Raw genomic sequence first — 21,540 nt, 5'->3', positions numbered from 1 at the left:
TGGAGATGGCAGGTGACTCAGGTGCCAGCCCAGGATGGACCTGGGAAGATACACAGGTTCTCGTATCTGGGAACCGTTCCATCTGAAGTGATGGTAGGTTCTAACCAGGATGTACTGAGACTATAGCTGTAGTTGTCCTGCCCTGTTGCCTGGAAAATGAGATACACCCCTGAAGGTAGATACCATGTTTAATTGATTTTATCTCCCCTGTGGCCCATGGAACAGGGCCTAGCATAGAGTCGGCAACAGAGGAGGTACTATGTTCCTGTTTCTTAAATAAGAGAAATAATATGATCCTCTTCTGTACTTGTTAACTCTCGTCAATTTCATCTCAACGTGTTGTTTGGCACCTGAGCTCTGGGCTCAGGTTTTGGGTTCAAATCTGGCTTTGCCTCTGCCTCTTATTAGCTGTCTGATTGCGATTAAATAAGTTACATAATGTTTCTGAACCAATTTCCCTACCTTTAAAATAGGGATGATAATAATAATGGTTTTAGCTACATAAGGTTGTCATGAGACATAAACAACGTATCACAGCACAATGTGTGGCACATAGTAAGTGTTCAAGAAATGGTAGCAGCGATCATTAACTTCCAATCCTTTCATCTATAGGTCTTCCCATCACCTGGAATCTCACACTGTTAACCTTCCAGTGCTTGTTTCACTATATCTTTTGGGCCTTAGAGCAACCTCAAGAGGGAGGGAGGGAGGGAGGGAGGGAGGGAGGGAGGGAGGGAGGGAGGGAGGGAGGGAGGGTAAATAACAGGAGCACCATTTTACAGAGAACATTCAGAAGAACTAGCCTCAGAACACTGAGCTCATGGGAGAGCCTTTTCCAAGACCACACACAGTTAGTGGCCAAGCTGGGATCAGAATCCAGATGTCCTCACTCCAGTGAGCACTCCTGTGCTCTTTCTCTTGAATTGGAGTCCAGGATGCTCCTGTCTGGTTCTCTCTCAGGTCAGCTGGACCAGTGAAGCACTAAGATGGATGGAAGAAGCTGGGGCTGGTGGGTTGCTGTGGGAGAGACAGAGAGCCCCGGCGATGCTTCAGTCCAGATGTGGGAGGCTGAGGTTACTGCTGGTTGTTCACCCCCTGCCCCACTCCCAGTTTCCTGCTCACAGGCTCTTCCTGTTTTGCTGTGAACTCCAGTTCCCATGGGCCCCACATTAAAGGATAGAAGGACAGAGGGCCAGGGCAGGCAGCCAGGGGGATGGAAAAAGATGAACAGGACACCAGGGAAGAGAGGAACGGGGACAGAGCGGGCAGAGGGCGTGGCAGAACAGGATGGGAGAAGGCCGGAGAAAGCAGAAACAGAAAGAGAGCTTGGTGAAAGATGGGAGGAAGCACAGGGTGGGGTGGGGGGAACAGGCGGGGGTTGGAGAGCAGAGGCTTGAGAAGACAGCAGGCTGGGTGGTGTTGCAAAATCTGCCCCCGTATTCACTTTCACATTTCAGAAAAGCCCCTCTGACACCCCCCATCTCAAAGTTCTGCCTCCAGCTTTAGCTCTTGTTCCCTCTTATCACAAGGTCATCCCTTCACGAGGCCACCACCCTTGTCCGAACATCTCTGAGTCATGAGCACAAGGCTCTCCATTCCTCTTGCATGTCTTCCTTTCCAGATTTTCACAAGGCCCCAGCTGTCCTGGAAAAGCAGACACCAGGGACTCCAACCCCTGGGAAACTGGAACCATTCTGTCTCAGCACCCACATCATCCACCCAGTGCCCTCCTCCACCTTTCCCCACCCCCAGAAGCTTCAGCGTAGAAGGACAGTCAGAGATGTCACTGAAACACCTGGATACAAGGAACTTGGGATGTAACATTGATCTGGGGCTTGATGACCTACCTTCTGGGAGGTGGGAAAGGCCTCCCTCATCTACTCCTGATCCTCAGCTCCCTCTCCTGACACCCCCATCTCTCTGCAGTCCAGGACCTGAGACCACACACAAGCCCCATCTGGAGCCCTTTTGACCCACGCTAGTGCCAGCTGCTGAACAAGCAGATCAGGGCACCATCTCCTCCAAGTCAGGGAGTCTGCTCCTTTATCTCAAGTAGAAGGAAGCATTACCAGTGCTTTACTGCCAGAGCTACCCCTTCAGGTTACAGGGCTTCAGGAGCCTCCCCCCTGTGAAGAAAGAAAGGGAGAGGAAAATGGGAAAACGAAAACCTGTTGGCACCATCGCCAGAGTTTCTGCAGTCCCACCACTGGGACATCTCCCCCAAACCAGAGCAAGTAGTCAGGTGATCAGCAGCTGGGGTTACATGTCTCACTTTACCAGACCCACCCCCACAGTAGAGTCCCACTAGTCCACAGGTATTAGGTGCAAAGCCTCCCAGTGTTGTTTCTTTCCCAGTCTCCTATGTTTCTTTGGCTCCTAGAGGATCCTAGAACCTTTGGGGATCTTCCAGGTCACATTTGTGACCCTAGAACCTCCAGAGGATTTTTCCTTGCAGCAATGGGAAACTTGAAGCAAAAACAGAGGAGCATTCCCCAGTCTACAGTCATATGTACTATTCGATAATTCCCTTGAAAGTACTCAAATTCCCACGAAGCAGGCCACAAGGTACAGTTTGGAGAGACAGACTAAGGAAACAGATTCTTGCTCTCTCCTTCACCATTCTGGAAAGGTGCAGAGTGTGGGGGGTCATCTTGCAGGGCACTCAAACAACTTCTGCCCAACCTCCCAATCACAAGATAGAGAAGAACCCAGGAATTTCTGCTTCTCAGGCTTATGAGTTCAGAGATAATACAGAAGGCAGAAAGGAGAAAAGTAACATTTACTACTATGTGTTTACTATTTTTCTTTACATGTATTATTTTATTTAGCAACATATATAACCCTAAGAGATAGTTACTAGCAAGTGGGTAAATATCAAATTTGAATACAGGCTTAGCTGACTCAAAATCAAACAAAGAAACACCTCACTCCATTACACAAAAACACCTCTCCAGATCAATAAAATGATTAACTCACCTGGATTTAGGTTTACTTCTGACAACACAGTGGAACAGTGGTTTCCAAACCTGGTCTCATTTTCATGGATTCTGATTTATTTGATCAGAGATAGGCCCATGTATCCACCTATCTATAAATCTATCTACACACCTCATTTTTTGCATCTGTATTTAGGAACAAAGGCATGGAGACTACAGAATCATCTGGTAGAAAATATGCAGGAGCTAGGGGTCAAGAAACCAGGGCTCACAGGGTGCCTGGGTGGCTCAATCGGTTAAGCGTCTCTGATTTCGGCTCAGGTCATGATCTTGCAGTTTGGGAGTTCAAGCTCTGCATCGGGCTCTGGGCTGATGGTGCAGAAATTCTGCACCCTGCCTGAAATTCTCTTCCTCTCTCTCTTTCTGCCCCACTTAGGCTCTCACTCTCTCTCAAAACAAAAAAATAAATAAATAAAAACAAAAAAACAGAAAACAAAACAAGGCTCAGCTCTTGGTTCTACCATGTACTTGTGCTATAATCTTCACCCTTCCTGGATTTGTTTTTTACTACAGAAATGGAAATAATATCTGCTCCATCAATCCCTCCTACATAGGATACTTGCAGGCACAAACGATACAGGCATACTTGAGCAAGTGGGAAGAAAAGCAAAAGTTGAATTTGCTCTACTCACCAAAATTTAGTGAGCCCAAGATTTACATTCCCCCCCACCGCCCCACCCAAGATTTACATTCTGAAATCACAAAGGCCTGGGTACAAGGCAAGGCTATGTCCTTGCAAGTGTAAGGGGCATTTAGCCATGCCCCATTCAACCCAACCAATGTGATAAAGTTTCATTAGAAATCTCTTTATTGAAGGCATTTGGGGGCCACCAAATATGGCTTAGCAATGCAGTTTGAGTAGCCTGTGAGAAATAGCCCATTATAAAGATTATCTGGGAATCAGAAAACTTGAGTTTTAATCCCTTCTCCTAAACTCTGTGACCTTGGACAAATCACTTCCTCTCTGTTTTCTTCTCCTTTTTTTTTTTTTAAGAACTTTTTTAATGTTTATTTATTTTTGAGAGAGAGAGAGAGAGAGAGAGACAGAGTGTGAGTGGGAGAGGGGCAGAGGGAGGGGGAGACAAAGAATCCAAAGCAGGTTCCTAGTTGTCAGCACAGAGCCCGATGCAGGGCTTGAACCCATGAACCGGGAGATCATGACCTGAGCTGAAGTCAGACGCTTAACTGACTGAGCCACCCAGTTGCCCCTGTTTTCTTATCCTTCTAAAGTAAGGGGACTAGGTTGGATCAGGGATTCAGAGATGCTGAATCAAGAAAACTATTGATGGTCTTCATGAACCTCTTAAGATTATATACAAAATTCCATTTGTGTGTGTGGACATTTTTTCTGGAAAACAGGGCACTAAATTTTCATCTGATTCGTAAAGGTGCTTATGACTAAATAAGTAGGTTAAAAACCATTTGACTACCCATCTTTCAGCTCTCAATTTCTATTCACTCCTCCATAACAATTTTGAAAGGTATATTAAAAATAACTGGATCTGGAGTCATAGGGTAAAATGATCCTGCTTTCTCCCATACAGTTTTTTTTAACGTTTATTTATTTATGAAAGACAGAGAGAGCAAGAGTAGGGGAGGGGCAGAGAGAAAGAGAGGCACAGAATCTGAAGCAGGCTCCAGGCTCAAATCCATAAACTGTGAGATCATGACCTGAGCCGAAGTTGGACGTTTAACCCACTGAGCCACGCAGGCACTCTAAGTTTTGTTTTGTTTTAATGTTTCTTTACTTTTGAGAGAGGGAGAAAGCCTGTGAGCAGGGGAAGGACAGAGAGAGAGGAAGGCAGAGAATCCCAAGCAGGCTCTGCACTGTCAGCACAGAGCCAGACACGGGGCTCAAGCTCACCAAGCATGACATCACAGCCTGAGTGGAAATCAGAGTCAGACCCTTAACCAACTGAGCCGCCCAGGCACCCTATTCTCCCATACAGTTGTGATCAGGTTTTATTTCTCCAACCATTTGAGGTGATTTGCTTCCAGTGGGCAGACCTGAATCAAAGCATCCCAAGGACCTGTGATCCTGGAGTCATTCCAAGCTCAGTCACAAAGCACTAAGGCCAAATTGGCTGCACCTGGATCCCAATGGCCAATGCCAAGAGGGTCTCCGATTCTGTGGAAACTACACCTACTCCACTTTATGATACACTCCTTCCCCTTATCCTTATGTATCTCCCCATTGGTCTGAAATTCCTCGCCTGTGGACTCGCTGCTTTGATTCTGCAAAGTCTGAACACACTGTCCAACATTCCTTTCGGAGGAGGCATGACATCTTAGAAGACCTCTAAAATTCGGAAGTGGACGGGTGGGAGCGCAGGGAAAGGACTGGAAGGGAAAGTGAGAGGTCTTTTGGAGCTTTGCTCAAAGGCAGGAGCAAGTAGGCTACACTGGGACCAACCTCAAGGACACAGAGAGTCCAAAGAACTGTTGACACTCTGTGCCCTGCACCAAACAGGGCCTCTCCCGGGAACAGGGCCAAGGCTCAAATTCCACCAGAAGGCAGGGGCGTGGAGAAGGGCGCCCTACACTTCCCAGCTCTCGCCCCAATTCTACAGCGGCTGTGGCTCTGAGCTCAGGACCGGCGGCACCCCGGCCCGAGGGGGCGCTCGCTCTCCCATACACTGGCACACAGTAGGCGCCACCTTGTTACAGGGTCTCCGTGGCAGAGGCCAACCCGAGCTGAGGACTCTCTTTACCAAGACGAGATCTTCAGCTCCTTCTGCCACGCGAGGTCGCGCTACATTCCCACGCTCCTCCGCCGCGGCCGCATCGCATTCCCTCCCAGATTCCTCCTTCTCCCACCATCTCTGCCCCTCCTTTACCAAGATGGCGGCGAAGGCACTTCCGGCGTGTGTCCTTACGGGTGCGTCCGGGCGGCTGCTGTAGGTGCCACGCAGCGGGTTCCAGCCGATTTGCTGCATAGTCTACAGCGGTGATGGCGGGCAGGCCGTTTGCATGGAGCGGGGCAGCTCTTCTCCAGCTCCTTCTTGGCGTGAACCTGATAGTGATGCCACCCACCCAGGCCCGGAGTCTGCGCTTCGTCACCTTGGTAATGAGAGACGGGGTGGCCAAAGGGCTTGCCAGAGCTGGAAGGGCACGGCCGGTTGTTCGAGGGAGGGGCGGGGCTTGTGCTGGGGTCGGGATCTGGAGGAGCGGGAGCCGGTTTAGGACGAGACGACTGGCCTGGAGGGTCGGGGGCCCAGTTCGGAATTGATGTGGAGCCCGAGTTATGTTCGGGGACAGGCAGGGTGTAATTAATTACATATCAGGGCATAGGTCGGTGAGTCTGTCTTGGGACAGGGATGTTGTAGAACGGTAAAGGGACTCACCCTTAAGCCTTTGGTGATTTTTCCCCCCATCCCTTCCCCCATCCCCGGCATTGCTTTCATTTCTCCTTTCCTTTCCCATCTGTATCTTTGGCTTCTCTTATGGTCTCCAGTGGCGTTGGTTGGCCAAATTAGAATCTCTGGAACCTGTTCAAAGTTACTGACTTCTGAGTTGGGGTCTTTTGCAGGGGGTAGAGTTAAGGCTTCCTAGAAGGAGTAAGGCATCTCTCCCCAACAAGGGGCAGAGATGGGCTCTTTGTCCCTGTCGAGGAACTCTCTGACCTGTAGGCAAACCATTTTCTTTCCTCAGCTGTACCGACATGGAGACCGTTCGCCAGTGAAGACATATCCCAAGGATCCCTATCAGGAAGAGGAGTGGCCCCAGGGGTTTGGTCAGCTAACTAAGGTGGGTCAGAAGCCAGCCTCCATTCAGGGCGTGCTGTAGAATGAGTGACCTCGAGAGCAGGCTACAGAACTTGGGGCTCCACCAAACTCTCATTTGCCATGTGGGTGCTGACTTTGACCTTAAACTTACTTTCCTCTGTGTCCAGGACAGATGCCATATACAATCAGCCACTTAGTAAATGACTTCTGTGATCAGATTAACCCACTCCTACTTCCAGACAGGGTAAATTTGGAAAGCAATAGTGCCTAAGCCCTGTGGGCTTGCAAGCTGTCCCTTCCCTCTTAACTCTTGAGTTTGCCCACAGGAGGGGATGCTACAGCATTGGGAGCTGGGCCAGGCTCTGCGGCAACGCTACCATGGCTTTCTCAACACCTCTTACCACCGGCAAGAGGTAAGGCTGGGAGCTCCAAGAGGCAAGGGGAGTGGAATCTACTATCCTCACCCCCTGCCCTCGGGAAGCCTGGGGCACTCTGGCCTCCTGCCATGAGTTTTTGGTAACAACTACAGGACACGACATCCAAGAGCTGTGTAGAACAGAGTCCTAGAGGCCGAGTTGCCCCTCCTTGACTTGGAAGGGGCAAAACTGATCAAGCATCCAATCTCAGACTTTAGGGCCTGGCAAAGTCTTTTCTGATTCTGTGGAATAGCGTAGACTTTCCATCCAAAACACTTACTGAGTACCTACTAAAGGCAAAGTGCTGTGCCAGCACTGTGCATATAATGGTGCACCACACAGATATGATCTCTGTTTTCATGGAGCTTAGAATGAAGTGGGGGTGACAGACGATAAACCACACAGGGCCAAGACGTAAAGGTAGGAGGGAACACATGTAGAGAAGGCATGTCAGGAAAGATTGGCAAGCGTTCCTGATTCTTGAAGCCCTCTTCCTAGAGCCCGGGGATGGCGATGAATGTTCCTCTGGTTACCATTATCAACCACAGGCTGTGGGGTCCTGAATGCTATTGTTCCCTTGAGGGCCAGCTCTGTCCTGGTCTTGCCCCTCCCCACTGCTTCCTCCTCCCTTTGCACAAGCAATTAACTGTTCTCTATTTCCTCTCCCTGATCTCTAAGCTACTTTATTAAGGGGTATATGTATGTGGTAGGAGACAGTTTCTGCCTTCAAGAACTCTAGATAGGGAGATAGGCGTTGTTATACAAGCAGACAGATAGACAGACCTGACAGCCTCACTGACTGACAGCCTTATACTTTGGACTGGGAAGGCATTTGAACTAGAGCCATTACAACAGGAGTTCTTCACAGAGTGGTGACAGCTAGCCACTACCTGAGCATTTGGCCCTTTGCTGGGAAGAGGGACAAGGAAGGTCAGAGATGGGGAGCAGGGGCCACCATCTGCTGGGTAACCATCAAGAACAGGTTCAGGTTCTCCCCCTGAGGCCCCAATGAGGGGCCAAAGCTGCCCCACCCCACCCCCACAGGTAAGACTTGTGTTGTTGTCTCTGCAGGTTTATGTGCGAAGCACAGACTTTGACCGTACGCTCATGAGTGCTGAGGCCAACCTGGCCGGACTCTTCCCTCCCAACGGGATACAGCGCTTCAACCCAAATATCTCTTGGCAACCTATCCCTGTTCACACTGTGCCCATCACTGAGGATAGGGTAAGACTGGCCAGCGCTTCCCTGGAGGCGGTGAGAGGGACAACTCTGGCCATGGGCCGGCTGATCCCTGACTCCTTCTCAGCCTGTTTTCCCCACTTTGTTCTGCAGCTGCTGAAGTTCCCGTTGGGCCCGTGTCCCCGTTACGAGCAGTTACAGAACGAGACCCGACAGACGCCAGAGTATCAGAATGAGATCATTCAGAATGCAGTGAGTGGGGCTGAGGTGGACATCACGCTGTCCTTTCCCCAGGGCAGGACTCATCCCCTGATCCTTTTTTCATAGCAATTTCTGGATATGGTGGCCAACGAGACAGGCCTTACAGACCTGACGCTGGAGACCGTCTGGAATGTCTATGACACACTCTTCTGCGAGGTGAGCCCACTTAGGGTCCCAGTGTGACCTTTCTTCTCTCACACCTCGGCAGGCCCAGGTGACCAGGACAAGTGGGACAGCAGGCCTGGATACCATTCCCACTGGGGAGGTCCAGGCAAGCCGCTTCTTGCGAAACAAGGGAACTTCCCTCAAGGGTGAAAAAGAACCTCAGAGTGGGAAATGGTTTATTATCTGTCAGCAGTTCTTGCCCCTCTCCACCCAGAACTCTCGTGCTATCCGAGATTCTGCTGAGTCACGCTTTTCGTGCCTGAGCTTCCTTTCCTGTGTCCTGTCCACCATGTCTCCTGGTTCCAGTCCCTCAGCCTCACCTCTCCTCTCCTCTCCCTCCCTCACACACACACAGGCACCTTCCCGCTGGGGAAGAGAGCTGTCCCCGGAGAGGCTCTGGCCTAGGCCTGGGGAGCTAACCTGCCTGCTGCGATACACAGCAAACACACGGGCTGGTCCTGCCGCCCTGGGCCTCTCCCCAGACCATGCAGCATCTGAGCCGGCTAAAGGACTTCAGCTTCCGCTTCCTCTTCGGGATCTACGAGCAGGCAGAGAAGGCCCGGCTTCAGGGGGGTGAGTGACCAGAGCAGCATGTCACTTCCCTCCTCAGGACCCTACAGCATTAACAACCTGCTCTGGAAGGCTGCTCACACGCTTCCCTCTCCCCCCATAGTCTTCTCTGCCCATTCAGAACCAGACCTCCCATTAGTCACCGAAGCCTTCCCCCGCCCTCCAAATGCTTATAGCTCCTCTGTCACCGTATGATCGACCACAGTCAGGTTTGCGTGCTTCTTTCCTGCCATTCATCTTCTTAAGTCACTCGTGTCAGGAGACCCTCTGTCCCCTTAAATGAATACCTCCCTCCAGAAACCCACCAGGGAACGCTTTGCAAGAAGACTGAGAATAATACACATGTGCCAGTTTCCTGGTCTGAGCACCCAAGGGAGGGCCAGCTGTCAAACCTTCCTGACATCTCTGTAGTTTTCAGAGCCTGCATGTGGCAGAGCTCCCGTATTTGCCACCATCTTATGGGTTTTGAAGCAGTCTTAAGTTTATATCTGTTCCAAACTGGAGTAATTCTTCAGACATGGGCAGGACCTCGTAGCTCGCTTATAAAGGGGCAGATCTCTATATCTGTTGAAATGTACATAGCTTGTTTTATCTTGCTTCTCTCTGTAAGTTTCAAAGTTCTTAGAGAACAGGGGTGCTGAAGAGTTTCCTGCATGGTTCCCATGCACCTAAAAGTTCCCTGTGCAGGTGATCAGACCCAGGACCAGCAGAGGGTGAAGGGGCTCAGATAGGTCTGATCAAAAGACAGGGGTAGCGGGGCGCCTGGGTGGCGCAGTCGGTTAAGCGTCCGACTTCAGCCAGGTCACGATCTCGCGGTCTGTGAGTTCGAGCCCCGCGTCAGGCTCTGGGCTGATGGCTCGGAGCCTGGAGCCTGTTTCCAATTCTGTGTGTCTCCCTCTCTCTCTGCCCCTCCCCCGTTCATGCTCTGTCTCTCTCTGTCCCAAAAATAAATAAAAAACGTTGAAAAAAAATTTAAAAAAAAAAAAAAAAAAAAAAAAAAAAGACAGGGGTAGCTGGAGCCACTGACACCAGGATCTCTTCTTCCTTAGGAGTCCTGTTGGCTCAGATACGGAAGAACCTGACCCTCATGGCAGCCTCTTCCCAACTCCCTAAGCTGTTGGTTTACTCTGCGGTAAGCTCCCATACTCCCCAGCATGCGAACGTCGGCCAGAGAGCTGGTTGTCTCCTCTGTTCAGTGCCTGGGGCGGGAGGGGGGCGGGGGTTAGGTGAGGAGGGCTGACAGGGAGCTCCTCTCTGTTACAGCACGACACCACCCTGGTGGCTCTGCAAATGGCACTGGATGTCTACAATGGGGAACAAGCCCCCTACGCCTCCTGCCACATATTTGAACTGTACCAGGAAGATAATGGGTGAGTGGACAGTCTGCCCTCCGGAGGGGCAATTGTGTGGAGGCTGTGGGCAGCCCAAGCACCCAGTTATAGGCCCGCTGAGCAGCTTCCATCGCCTCTCCTGTCAACCCTCAGGAATTTCTCAGTGGAGATGTACTTTCGGAATGAGAGTAACAAGGCTCCCTGGCCGCTGATCCTGCCTGGCTGCCCTCACCGCTGCCCCCTGCAGGACTTCCTTCACCTCACAGAGCCCGTCGTGCCCAAGGATTGGCAGCAAGAATGCCAGCTGGCAAGCGAGCCTGCAGACACGGGTGAGTGGCTGCCTGCCTCCACTAGTAATGTCCCAAAACAACCTTCGTTTCCTGCCCGCCGGTCTCCCGAGAGCTGCTGCCCTTCCAGCCATCTCAGTGCATTTCCCTAGACCACCCTGACACCATTGCTCACCTTCTCTCCATTCCTCAGTCTCAGGCGATGCCCTCACTTCTCAGATCACTGAGAAAATAACGGTAGCCAGGAGAGCCTGGGCTCATCCTGCAACCAGCAGATCTTCCAGCTTACTTGCTGCTGTAAGCTGCTACCTGAGGCCAGTCTCTGCACTTGTGCTCCGGGTCCATCTCTTCTCACCTCCACAGAGACTTCTGGAGCCTTAGTGTTTTCTCTCTACTGGGTCAGTCCCTCCTTGAGAGCCTTACAAAGACCTCTCAGGGCACCATCTTCCTCCAGCCACCACTGTTTCTCTGTTCCCTATGAAAGTGGAATCCTTCCTGGTTTGCTTTTTCAGTGCCTGTTCTGTCAGACTCCCGATAGAGAGGCTTGTGTCACCTTCCACACCAGTGAAGCCACTTTTGTAAAGGACCAATTACCTCCTCTTACCAAAGCCAGTGACCAATTCTTAGCTTCTCTCATCTCTCTGGGGCATGATGTGATCGGTCAGTCCTTCCTTAGACACTTTCTTGGCTTCTCTGCTTTTTCTTCTGACTTACAGGTAGCTTCCTTACTGGCTTTTTCTCCTGACTAAACAGTGGATGGCCCAGGGCTCACCCTGGCCCTTCCCCATGTGTGCACACTCCCAAAACAATCCCATCCAACCTCATGGCTTTACATACCACCTCCATGCAGAGTTCCATCCTTTTATGACTCAGATTCATGACCTTTTCTCTGAGCTACTGACTCACATATCTGACTGCTGATTGGAGGTCTCTCCATGGAGGTCAGCTAGAACATCTCAAAGCTGCTGTGTCTGAAACCAAACACTCTTGCCCCTAAATCCACTCTTCCTCCAGTCTTGCCCATCTTAGCAAATGCCACATTAGTCACCTAGTTGTGGAGCGTAACCCTAAGAGTCATCTTGAATACCCTCTTTCTCAGACCCCACATCCAGTCCACTAGCAGATCCCATCGGCTCAACCTTTAAAATACATCCTCTTGCCTCCCTGGTCTGATCTGCGCTCATCTCTTGCCTACACTACTGAAAAGTTTCCCACTGTTCTTTCTGATTCTCTTCTTGTACCTACCAGTCTCACAGTACCACAGAGTTAATTTTTTTTTTTTTTTTTTTTATGTTTCATGTATTTATTTCAAGAGAGAGAGAGAGAGAGAGAGAGCAGGGGAGGAGCAGAGAGAGAGAGAGAATCCCAAGCAGGCTCCTTGCCGTCAGTGCAGAGCCTGACTCGGGGCTCAATCCCACTAACCGTGAGATCACGATATGAGCCAAAACCAGGAGTCAGACTCTTAACAGACTGAGCCACCAAGGCATCCCGAGTTAATTTTTTTAAAACATAAATCAGTTGACATCACTACTCTTCTCAGAATCTTCCGGTGGCTTCCCATGACATTTGGAACAAAATCCAAGTTCTTTCTCATGGCCTTCCAGGCCCTTCTTGGTCTGATCCTCAGGGCTGATCTCCTACTTGCCCCTCACTCTGCTATAGTGATATTGGCTTTCTAGCTGATCCTAGAATTTGCCAAACTTATTTCCCCATCAGGGCCTTTTGTATTTGCTTCTTGTCTACTCATCCCCTCTGCCCCTGCCCCCAGACCCTCTTCTCTCATATCTGAGCATCTCAGGGACTCCAGGTCTCTGGTCAGATTGTCATTTCCTCAGTGATCCGTTCCCTGACTGACCTACCTTTCCATCCTTTTCCCCTTAGTTTGGTTTGTCTTTCTTTCTACCATTTGTCACTGACCTAGATATATCCCCATTGTAAGAAGAGCACGTGGTATACGGTAGACAATCAAATATTTGTTGGAGGAACACTGACGTGACCTTTCTGTCCCCCTCCCCAACCTGTGCTCAGAGGTGATCGTGGCCTTGGCTGTATGCGGCTCCATCCTCTTCCTTCTCATAGTGCTGCTCCTCACTGTCCTCTTCCGGATGCAGGCCCAGCCTCCGGGCTACCGCCATGTCGCAGATGGGGAGGATCATGCCTGACAACCACTCAGCCCCCTTCCCTCTGCCTCCTAGGGGAGGTGGGCTGGGCCCTTGCTCCTGACTATTGCTGCTCCCCAGCCCATGGACAGGAGACCCTGGGTTGGCCTCCCTCTGATTATCCTAACCTAGATGAACAAGTGGGGCTCGGCTTGGCCCATGGCACCTGTCACTCAGCATTCATGTGCCTCCTCTTTACCAAGTATTATGTTGGACTTTGGCTTTCTCCAAACAAGACTTGCCTCCGCCATGCTTCCGAAGGACTAGAAGTGTAGACAAGTATCCAAGTTTCACTCAGGACCTGGGATTGAAAAACTGAAGGAGTTGGTGCTTGATCGCCTTGCCCCCGCCAATCAAGCCTTGCTCTCTCTTCCAGCTTGGAGTCTTTGGCAAATGGTTCAGGGGACACAGTCTTGCCTCTCAGTGCTTATTTTAGTGGGAAAAACTGCACAACATTGGGCGTACAACCATTGGCCACTAAGGAGCTGGATCACCCAAAGGCCAGCCAGCCAAGTTTTCCTTTGTCCCCCTGAAGCCACCATTAGAGTCAGACATAATGCTTCAGGCACCTTTGTCACCCTGCAGCTGGAGCAGGTCAGAAGGGTGTTTGTACTGGGGGGGGGGGGGGGGGGGGAGTGAGTTGTACAGTTGTGACACTACGTGACACTACTATCCCAGTCGGCTAGGCTGGGGTCTCTAGGGACCAGAGTTAAATGTAGGTTGTAAGCTGGACAGCTTGTGGCTGTGGCCCAGAATAGGGCTAAGGCAGCGTCCAGAGAATGAAAGTTTTAGACTCAGTGCTGTTTCTGTGCCTTTTCTTCATTTTGGGGGGCCCAAGGAGCCCTTTGACCAGGTCAGTGCTGTAAAATCCACTCAGAAGCTCAGTTGGGTATGGTTTTATTGGCCATATCAATAGTGAGCACAAACTGAAAACCACTACCTGATCACTCTGCCACTGCACGTCAAAGAAAAGTACCTTGGCCCCAGGCTAGATAATAGCAAGGACCCTTGGGGCACCTGGGGCACCAACTCTGGAGAAGTTTCTGGATCTAAGTCCAGAGCAGTAACATGCCAGTGTCCCAGTCCCACAGTGTCCCATGCCACAGTGTCCCTGCTCCGACCCTAAGACTTGGATACCTTTGGCCCTTTAACACATAGCCGCCTCTTCTCACAGGATTTGTTCTCAGGTGGCTCCAAGCCCTTGCTTGGCCCACACCGTCATTAATGTGTCTCATTTCCGCATCCCAGCTTCCTGGCTCCAAATGAGAATGTGATAACCTAGGAGGAGTGAGACCAGTCTGACTTGCACCTTCCATTATCAGTCTCTGAGAACTTGGGGTTGGCCCAGGGAACCTAGGACTTGGTAAGGAAATACCAGGAAATTGGGACAGCAGCCAGGCATTGCCATGACCAGGACAAAGCAAGAGGCATGGAGGGCCCAGGCCAAAGAGTCCACGGTCTCCTGGTAGTCTTCTTTACTGACTCCTTCCCTGGGGTGACTGGTAGGGCTAAGCTGAGGAGAGCCTGCACTCAACCTTGGGGAGTAGGATAGGGCTTGGCCAGTCTGAGATACAACCTACTTCACTCACCCATCACAGAGGCCAGCGTGTCCCCCATGGGATTGAACTCATTGAGCTGCAGAGACAAGGGCATAAGCATGAGGAGAGGTTGAGGTACTGGGAGAAGGGCACATGAGGATAAATTTCTGGTCGTATTTGGTCAATAAAGTAGGTTGAATCCCTGCTTCCTCCCATCATTATTTGAGGGCCCAAACCTCACCGAAATGATACCAGAAGATTCTGGGTCATAGAGCTGATACATCATCTTCCCTGAGCTTCCATCAAACACATCAATGGTCCTTAATTCATGGGGGGTACAACTTTTGAAATTAGGATCTGGGTATCGGCCCACGACAATGAGGTTGTACCGAGGATGCCAGGTTGCCTAGGAGACGAAGAGTTGTCATGAGAGTAAATGCAGAGCACTATCAAGAGGGACATCAAAAGTACCTTTTGTCACTAGCAGTTGTTAATACAGTTGCCAGCAATTTAATAATGGAGATCAGACCCACATGAAACTATTGTATGTGCGTCTACCGTCCCAAATTTTTAATCCCAAATTGGCCTCTCTGGACCTTGGGACACCTTCAGGCCTTCTTTCTCTTTTGCACTTCCTGAGATCATACCAACTGAACAATGTTGTAACATCAGCTTTACCCAGACATTAACCAAAGAGGTAAGCCTACAACAAAGCAAAAAGTCTCTGGTAACCAAAAACCAAATAGGATGGAAGTTCTGAAGTAATCCCTCCATCAATGTGAATGATAAAGAGTTGAGCAGGAGATGGCTCGTGGCCAAGAAAGGGAAAGAAACCTATGTTCCCCAGATTACCCCACTCAAAACAAATCTGGCAGTTAGCTGGAATGACAGGTGGGGTTTTCCTAAGAAATCTCAAGGGAGTTTTGAAGGCGGAAAGACATGGTTAGCGGGAAGGATGAGGTGGTACATGCCACGGCTTGGACATCAGTCACAAGCCCACCTGGGAAGCTAGAAATTGGCCTGGCTGGTTACAAAGTGGGAGATGACACATGGATCAATGGGAACCAGCCAGTGATGAATGCTTGTTCTTAAGAGCTTGGGTTGGATTTGAGATACGTGGGAGCCTCCCTAATACTAAATCATCACTGTTTATGTAGTACTTACCAGGCACTGGGCATGTGCTTTAGGTATACTGATTCTTCCAACAACCCTATCGGTCAGATACTATTATTCCCTTTTTAGAGATGAGGAAACCAAGATCCAAAATTCAAGCACTTGCCCAAGGATTCTAACCGGAGGTTGTCAGCCTGCCTGAGGCTGGTGCCCCCACCACTATGCTGTCTTGATGAAAGAAGTAGAGACATGAAACCTGGAGGTCTGAAGAAAGGCTGTGGTTCTATAAAAGAACACAAAGCAGGAGAGCAGAGCAATGGGCAGAGCTGAGGCTGCCTGGGGGCATGGGCAGGAAGGAATCAGAAGACTTCAAGACCGTAAAAACCTTGGGGGCTGAGACTGGAGAAGTCATTAGCAAGGCTGAGGTCAGCAGGCACTGAAGTTTGAGGGCAGAACAGCAGGGAGATAGGCTGGGCTGAAAAAAAAAACAAAAACAGGAAAAGAGCTTACAGGAGACAGAACCCAGCAAAGTGGGATTGTAGAAGGGGGACAGAAGGGACAAAGAGAGAGAGAGCCAGGGGAGAAGAGACTGCTTTGTGTGGGTGCAAGATGAGATCTGGGATTAGGGATTCCAGATCTGGCATTTCTCTACCTTGGGCAGACCCAGTCTATCCCCATGTCATAGCTCCCTGTCTTCATCACTTACCTTGATGGGCGTCAGGTGCTGGAAGTGGCGGTGAGGGTGTGGGATCAGGCTCGGGGGGCAGTCCCACTGGGAGGCCGAGTAAACCCGGAGCTCACTCTTCTGGTCAGTGGTCAGGAGCTGGGCTCCGTCAGGACTGAAACAAGCTGGCGAGTGAAAAGCCCCAGAACTGAAGGAACCACAGGCCCTTGTCCTGGCTGGTACAGGCCTTCTGCAGGGGCGCCCTCTTTCCCACTCCTCTCTAGACCCCGGGTGGAAGGGAGGAGGTGAATCTGGACTGTGAACAAAAACATTCTAGAAACTTAGCAGCTGTTGGGGACCACTAGTTTCAGAAAGTTTCCAAGATACCAACTTGGTTGATGCTATCAGGGTAAAGGGTTTGGCCTAGCAGCTTCTAAATGTTGAGGGGAGACCCCAGAAACGGTTGGATAGGCACCGTCTGCAGGAAGGATGAGGTCTTATATATCACACCTGCGTTGACAGGATGGCTATGCAGCAGCGAGTGGAGGCAGCTGGATTTCCCTTTAACCTGGCGCAGGTCCCAGATTTTCACTGTTTGGTCCACAGAGGCTGTGGCCAGGAGCCAATCACAGCATGGGTTCAGGGCCACATGGGTCACTTTCTTTTTGTGCATTCTCAGATTCCAAAGCTGCAGAGAAGGGCTTGGTTCAGGTGGGGTGCAGGGAGGCTGGGGGTAAGGGAAAGAAAGGGAAGACCAGGGCTCCAGAGAACGCACCTCCCTGCCGTCCATGTTCAGCAGGATCACATGTCCCACATTGTCGCCTGTGACCACCATTCGGCTTCTGGCAGACACATCCAGGCTGCAAAACCAGATGCTGGGGGGAGAGACTGTGCTATAAGATTCTTGGGGACAAAGGCAAGAGCCATTAACTGTTCCAGCTCTAACGTCTAACGGATAGATGTCCAATCAGTATTTGTTGAATAAATGAATAATTGTCTCACCACGGACTCCCAGTGAGGAACACTCTTACTTGTCTACCTTCCAGAGAGAGGGCACGAGGGTGATGAGGCTCAGAAATTTGTCCAGTTACTGCCAGGGCCAGGATCCTCAGCTGGTAGGAGTCCTTAAGAAGCTGTCCCTTAGAGCCATTAGGCAAGTCCCCAGGCCAGCCTGCCCCCTACAGCCCTGGGTTTTGAGGAAGACATGTTTATTGGTGTCTCTCTTCACTCTCTACCCTCTGGGCCAAAGGAGATGACAAATCAAAAAGGGACTGCCCAGCTCCGGTTGTCAGAGCTGGCGAGAAAAGAACTTCTGCCCTCTTCTGAGCATTTAGGGGAAAAAGCACAATTTTAGGAGCTCTGTCTTGCTCTTTTGCCTCTCGGACTACTTGAGGACAAAGGGTTGGGATTGCTTCAGGGATCCTAATGCCCAGCCAGGAGATCTCAGATTCCTATTTTTCCTCTCAAACACTCAAATCCTTGCTACGGTGTCTTTTGTATCCCCTACAAATATCTTTCGGAGGGAGGGTTTCTTGTGGAAGAATAACATGGAGCTGAGTCTATCCCATCACTTGCCCTGATTGCTTGGTATTTCTTACCTCTGTGGGGCAGCCCAGGATAATGTCCAGTGCTAGTTAGAGCCTCCACACCCTTGATTCCTTAGAGAACAGTTAGAGTCGTGTCTCTGGCTAGAAATCAAACTGACGCGTCTTTTGTAATTTCTCCAGCCACTTGCCCTTGGGGAGTCCAAAGTGCTTTATGGGCACAATTCTATCCCTTTAAGCTTCTATCAAAGAAGTGGTTGGGTCATTACAACTCAGGGATGTAGAGAATGAAATCTCAAATTCTTAGTTCCTGCTCCAACCTTTAAAAGTGGCTTTCTAGGCCAATGCCATGTTAACTAGTGAGAATCAAGGTCTAGTCTAATATATGAATGCCTTACAGAAGAGCTGAAGCCCTTCCCTCTCTGAGAAGAGCTGAGGTTCTAGAATACCTCACCGAAGCAGTAACCCACCTGGAACAGAGAAAGGCAGCTACAGGAAGTTTCAGAAAGAGAGGGAAGGGTGGAAAGGGTCTGCCACCTTGCTGGTCTTTCCCGTGCTAGGTTTGGGTAATACAAACGAGATCCAGAGGCTCTCATCAGAACTACACCGAGAGCCTAGAGGCCCTTTCCCTCCTAGTGAAGCCACTCACTTGCAGGTGTCTGAGCTGGTAAACACTCGGAGCGTGTTGCCTGTAAAGTCTTGCAGCCTAGTTGTTCCCTCCATTGAGGAGGTGAAAAACTGGTTGGTATCAAGAGGGTTAAACTTCAGCCCAGTGACGCTCCCTCCAGCTCCAATCTAACATAAGGAAGAGAAAAACCAGTGAGTGAAGATGGCCCAGGAGAAGGATGAGGCCTGGGTGCACGGAGTCTGCCGACCAGACAGCCGGGCAGGCAGCACGTGCGACCAGGCCAGCCGAGAGGCCTGGATGCAGGCATGCGCTCCATGGGACTCTTCATTACTTAAGGTTTTAGTTTTAATTGAATTAAAAAAAAAAATTAACATACGGTACATTTGGTTGTTTTTACCACACACTTCTATGGATGTGAAAACACAAGAGTATAGATTTGAATAACCACCACCCAAATCAGGATGCAGAACAGTTCCATCCCCTCAAAAAAGCCCCCTGTGCTCTCCCCTCGTGGTCACACCCCTTCTCCTCCTGTCACCCCTCGGCCACTGTGGATCTGTTCTCTATCACTGTGCTATGGTTTTGCCTTTAATAGATTGTCGTATAAATGAATCATACAGTATTCATCTCACTCAGCATAATGCCCGAGATGCACCCAAGTTACTATGTATACCCAGAGCTCATTCCATTTTATTGCCAAGCATTCCATTATGTGGATGTACCATGGTTTGTTTATTGCCCAGCGCTCTTTAGAAGAGCTTCAGCTCGGAACAGTGCCTGGATTAGGTGGGCAGGAGTCAGATGTGAACTCCTTCCTATTTTTTCCAGATATTCCAGACAATGATGATGAAAATAATCATAACATCAAAAAACATAACCTTATTAAGTGCTTCTTATGTATCAGGCACAGTTTTAAGAACTTTACACCCTCAAGAGCCCCTTCTCTACTTCTTAAGCTGCCGCTATCCCAGCCTCACAGACCCATACAAGGCCTCTTAAACAACATCCACTTGGCTCACTCAGCATGCTAACTGGCACATCCTATCTCCTCTATAAAGGTGATGATGGTCCGCCAAACACTTATTGCTGTGATAATCTTCTGCTCCCAACAGTTGAGTCCTGTGCTCACTAAGGCTTCACCGTGTTTGCTTTTTTTTTTTTTAATATTTATTTATTTTGAGAGAGAGAGCGAGCATGCATGCAGGGGAGGGACAGAGAGGGAGGAAGAAAGAGAATCCCAAGCAGGCTCCGCGCTCTCTGTCAGTGCAGAGCCCGACGCGGGGCTCGATCTCTCAAGCCGTGAGATCATGACCTGAGCCGAAATCAAGAGTCAGATGCTCAACCGACTGAGCCACCCAGGCACCTCCAAAATAAATGTCTTTAAAGAAAAGTTTCTGAAGTCAATGGAGAGCTATCAAGGCATCAAGGACTTGAAGACCAACATCCCAGAGAAAGAAGCAGAAAGATGGACCTGACGTTTGGATGCTGCTTTACCCCTTGAGGTCTATGCAGATTAGAAGGCTGTGGCTTTGAAGCTGAGAAACCAAACTGCAGACAAGCTGATATGAAAGTGGTAGGTGGCTTCAAGGCTGAGAAGCTGGGCTGCGGTTTTGCCAGTCTCACACGGCAAGAGAGGCAGAACTGGAGCTCAGACTTGCCAAGAAGGAGAGGTCTTAGAAAAAAAACCCAGCTTTTAGTTAAGATCCTAGACACTCTCGAAATAAGAGCAAACTAGAAATAGCCTGACCCTCACAAAACCTGAAGTCCAGATTCAAATAATTTTAAACTCATTGGATTAAGATGATCTGATGGAGAAAAAAAAATTGTCTCTAGAGGAAAACATCACCACCCAAAACTCAAAATTATCTCTACAAGTTTTCATATGCAATATCTGGCATTACATCTAAAATCATCCGGCATATCAGAAGATAAGGCCAAATAAACAAAAACGAAGAGGAAAAAACATTTGAAAGATACAGGAGATACAGATATTGGAGCTGTTATATATAGGCTTTAAAATAATTGTGATTAGGCACCTGGCTGGCTCAGTCGGTGGAACATCTGACTCCTGATCTTGGGGTCATGAGTTCAAACCTGATGCTGGGCATGGACCCTGCTTAAATACATACATACATACCTACGCACACAAAATAATTGTGATTAAAATACATTTTTAAAAATAGACCTAATTTTAAAATGGACAAAGGATTTGAACAGACATTTTCCCAAAGACATGCAAATGGCCAGGAGCACATGAAAAGATGCTCAACATCATTAGACATCATGAGATACTATTTCACACCCTCTGGGATGGCTATAATAAAAAAGATAGACAATTAGAGAAGTCTGGGTGACTCAGTTGGTTAAGCATCTGACTCTTGATTTCAGCTCAGGTCATGATTCAGTTTGTGAGATCAAGCTCCACATCAGGCTCTGCGCTAATAATGCAAAGCCTGCTTGGGATTCTCTCTCCCCCTCTCTCTCTGCCCCTCATGCTCTCTCTCAAAATAAATAAACATTAAAAAAAAAGATAGACAATAACAGGTGGTGAAAAGACAACCCATAAAATGGGAGAAAATATTCACATACTGTATCTGATAAGAAGTTAATATCAAAAAATATAAGGAACTCTATAGCAAAAAACAAAACTCTCCCCCAAATAACCTCGCTAAACAATGGGCAAGGGACCTAAATAGACATTTCTCCAAAGAAGACATACAAATGGCCAACAGGTATGTGCAAAGGTGCTCAACATCACTAATCCTGACATCAGGGAAATGCAAATCAAAACTACAATGAGCTATATCACCTTAAACTTTCTAGAATAGCTATTATCAGGGGCACCTGGGTGGCTCAGTTGGTTAAGCACTGACTTCGGCTCAGGTCATGATCTCCTGGTTTGTGATTTCGAGCCCTGCTTTGGGCTCTGTGCTGACAGCTCAGAGCCTGGAGCCTGCTTCGGAT

At 49.4% G+C, this 21,540-nt stretch overlaps 3 protein-coding genes across 9 annotated transcripts in view; 1 reads left to right on the top strand and 2 right to left on the bottom strand.

Annotated features, from left to right (window-relative positions):
• NR1H3 (nuclear receptor subfamily 1 group H member 3) overlaps positions 1 to 5,916 on the bottom strand; it is a 14,237-nt gene extending 8,321 nt beyond the window's left edge. Inside the window, exons 1-2 of one of the 4 annotated variants that reach the window (XM_042959151.1) lie at positions 5,834 to 5,916; positions 804 to 1,017 (exon numbers count right to left, since the gene is read on the bottom strand). The gene's annotated coding sequence lies outside the window, so the exon portion shown is untranslated. Of the gene's footprint in view, positions 1 to 803; positions 1,018 to 1,847; positions 2,127 to 5,707; positions 5,810 to 5,833 lie in introns of those variants that run through there. The other 3 variants (XM_042959152.1, XM_042959150.1, XM_042959153.1) reach the window with 3 other exon arrangements.
• Positions 5,849 to 14,831, top strand: ACP2 (acid phosphatase 2, lysosomal). Of its 3 annotated transcripts, none has more exons than XM_007082146.3 (11): positions 5,849 to 6,060; positions 6,648 to 6,743; positions 7,048 to 7,134; positions 8,209 to 8,361; positions 8,470 to 8,568; positions 8,644 to 8,733; positions 9,183 to 9,315; positions 10,362 to 10,444; positions 10,576 to 10,682; positions 10,797 to 10,972; positions 12,959 to 14,831. In XM_007082146.3, exons 1-11 carry the CDS (start codon positions 5,947 to 5,949, stop codon positions 13,090 to 13,092), a joined length of 1,272 nt encoding a protein of 423 aa, XP_007082208.1. In that variant the 5' UTR covers positions 5,849 to 5,946; the 3' UTR covers positions 13,093 to 14,831. The 3 variants fall into 3 exon arrangements, with proteins under 3 accessions (XP_007082208.1, XP_007082209.1, XP_042815093.1); XM_007082147.3 differs by lacking the exon at positions 5,849 to 6,060 and adding an exon at positions 6,138 to 6,291; XM_042959159.1 differs by lacking the exon at positions 5,849 to 6,060 and adding an exon at positions 6,208 to 6,287.
• DDB2 (damage specific DNA binding protein 2) overlaps positions 13,971 to 21,540 on the bottom strand; it is a 20,295-nt gene continuing 12,725 nt past the window's right edge. Inside the window, exons 5-12 of one of the 2 annotated variants that reach the window (XM_042959148.1) lie at positions 18,598 to 18,743; positions 17,180 to 17,279; positions 16,915 to 17,092; positions 16,447 to 16,589; positions 16,126 to 16,215; positions 14,869 to 15,033; positions 14,679 to 14,724; positions 13,971 to 14,367 (exon numbers count right to left, since the gene is read on the bottom strand). In XM_042959148.1, coding sequence (XP_042815082.1) covers positions 14,321 to 14,367; positions 14,679 to 14,724; positions 14,869 to 15,033; positions 16,126 to 16,215; positions 16,447 to 16,589; positions 16,915 to 17,092; positions 17,180 to 17,279; positions 18,598 to 18,743 — 915 coding nt within the window. In that variant the 3' untranslated portion in view covers positions 13,971 to 14,320. The remainder of the gene's footprint in view (positions 14,368 to 14,678; positions 14,725 to 14,868; positions 15,034 to 16,125; positions 16,216 to 16,446; positions 16,590 to 16,914; positions 17,093 to 17,179; positions 17,280 to 18,597; positions 18,744 to 21,540) is intronic. The other variant, XM_042959149.1, reaches the window with a different exon arrangement.

Source organism: Panthera tigris, chromosome D1, assembly GCF_018350195.1.
Source record: "Panthera tigris isolate Pti1 chromosome D1, P.tigris_Pti1_mat1.1, whole genome shotgun sequence".
NCBI lineage: Eukaryota > Metazoa > Chordata > Mammalia > Carnivora > Felidae > Panthera > Panthera tigris.
Note: the sequence above shows the minus strand (reverse complement) of the source record. Positions and strands in the feature narration are given on the sequence as shown.

Bases quoted from the DNA above. Each gene is read 5' to 3' on its own strand.
- ACP2 (XM_007082146.3), top strand. From the start codon at position 5,947: ATGGCGGGCAGGCCGTTTGCATGGAGCGGGGCAGCTCTTCTCCAGCTC. The intron at 9,316-10,361 runs GTGAGTGACCAG...CTTCTTCCTTAG, and splicing joins GAAGGCCCGGCTTCAGGGGG to GAGTCCTGTTGGCTCAGATA. The intron at 10,973-12,958 runs GTGAGTGGCTGC...ACCTGTGCTCAG, and splicing joins AAGCGAGCCTGCAGACACGG to AGGTGATCGTGGCCTTGGCT.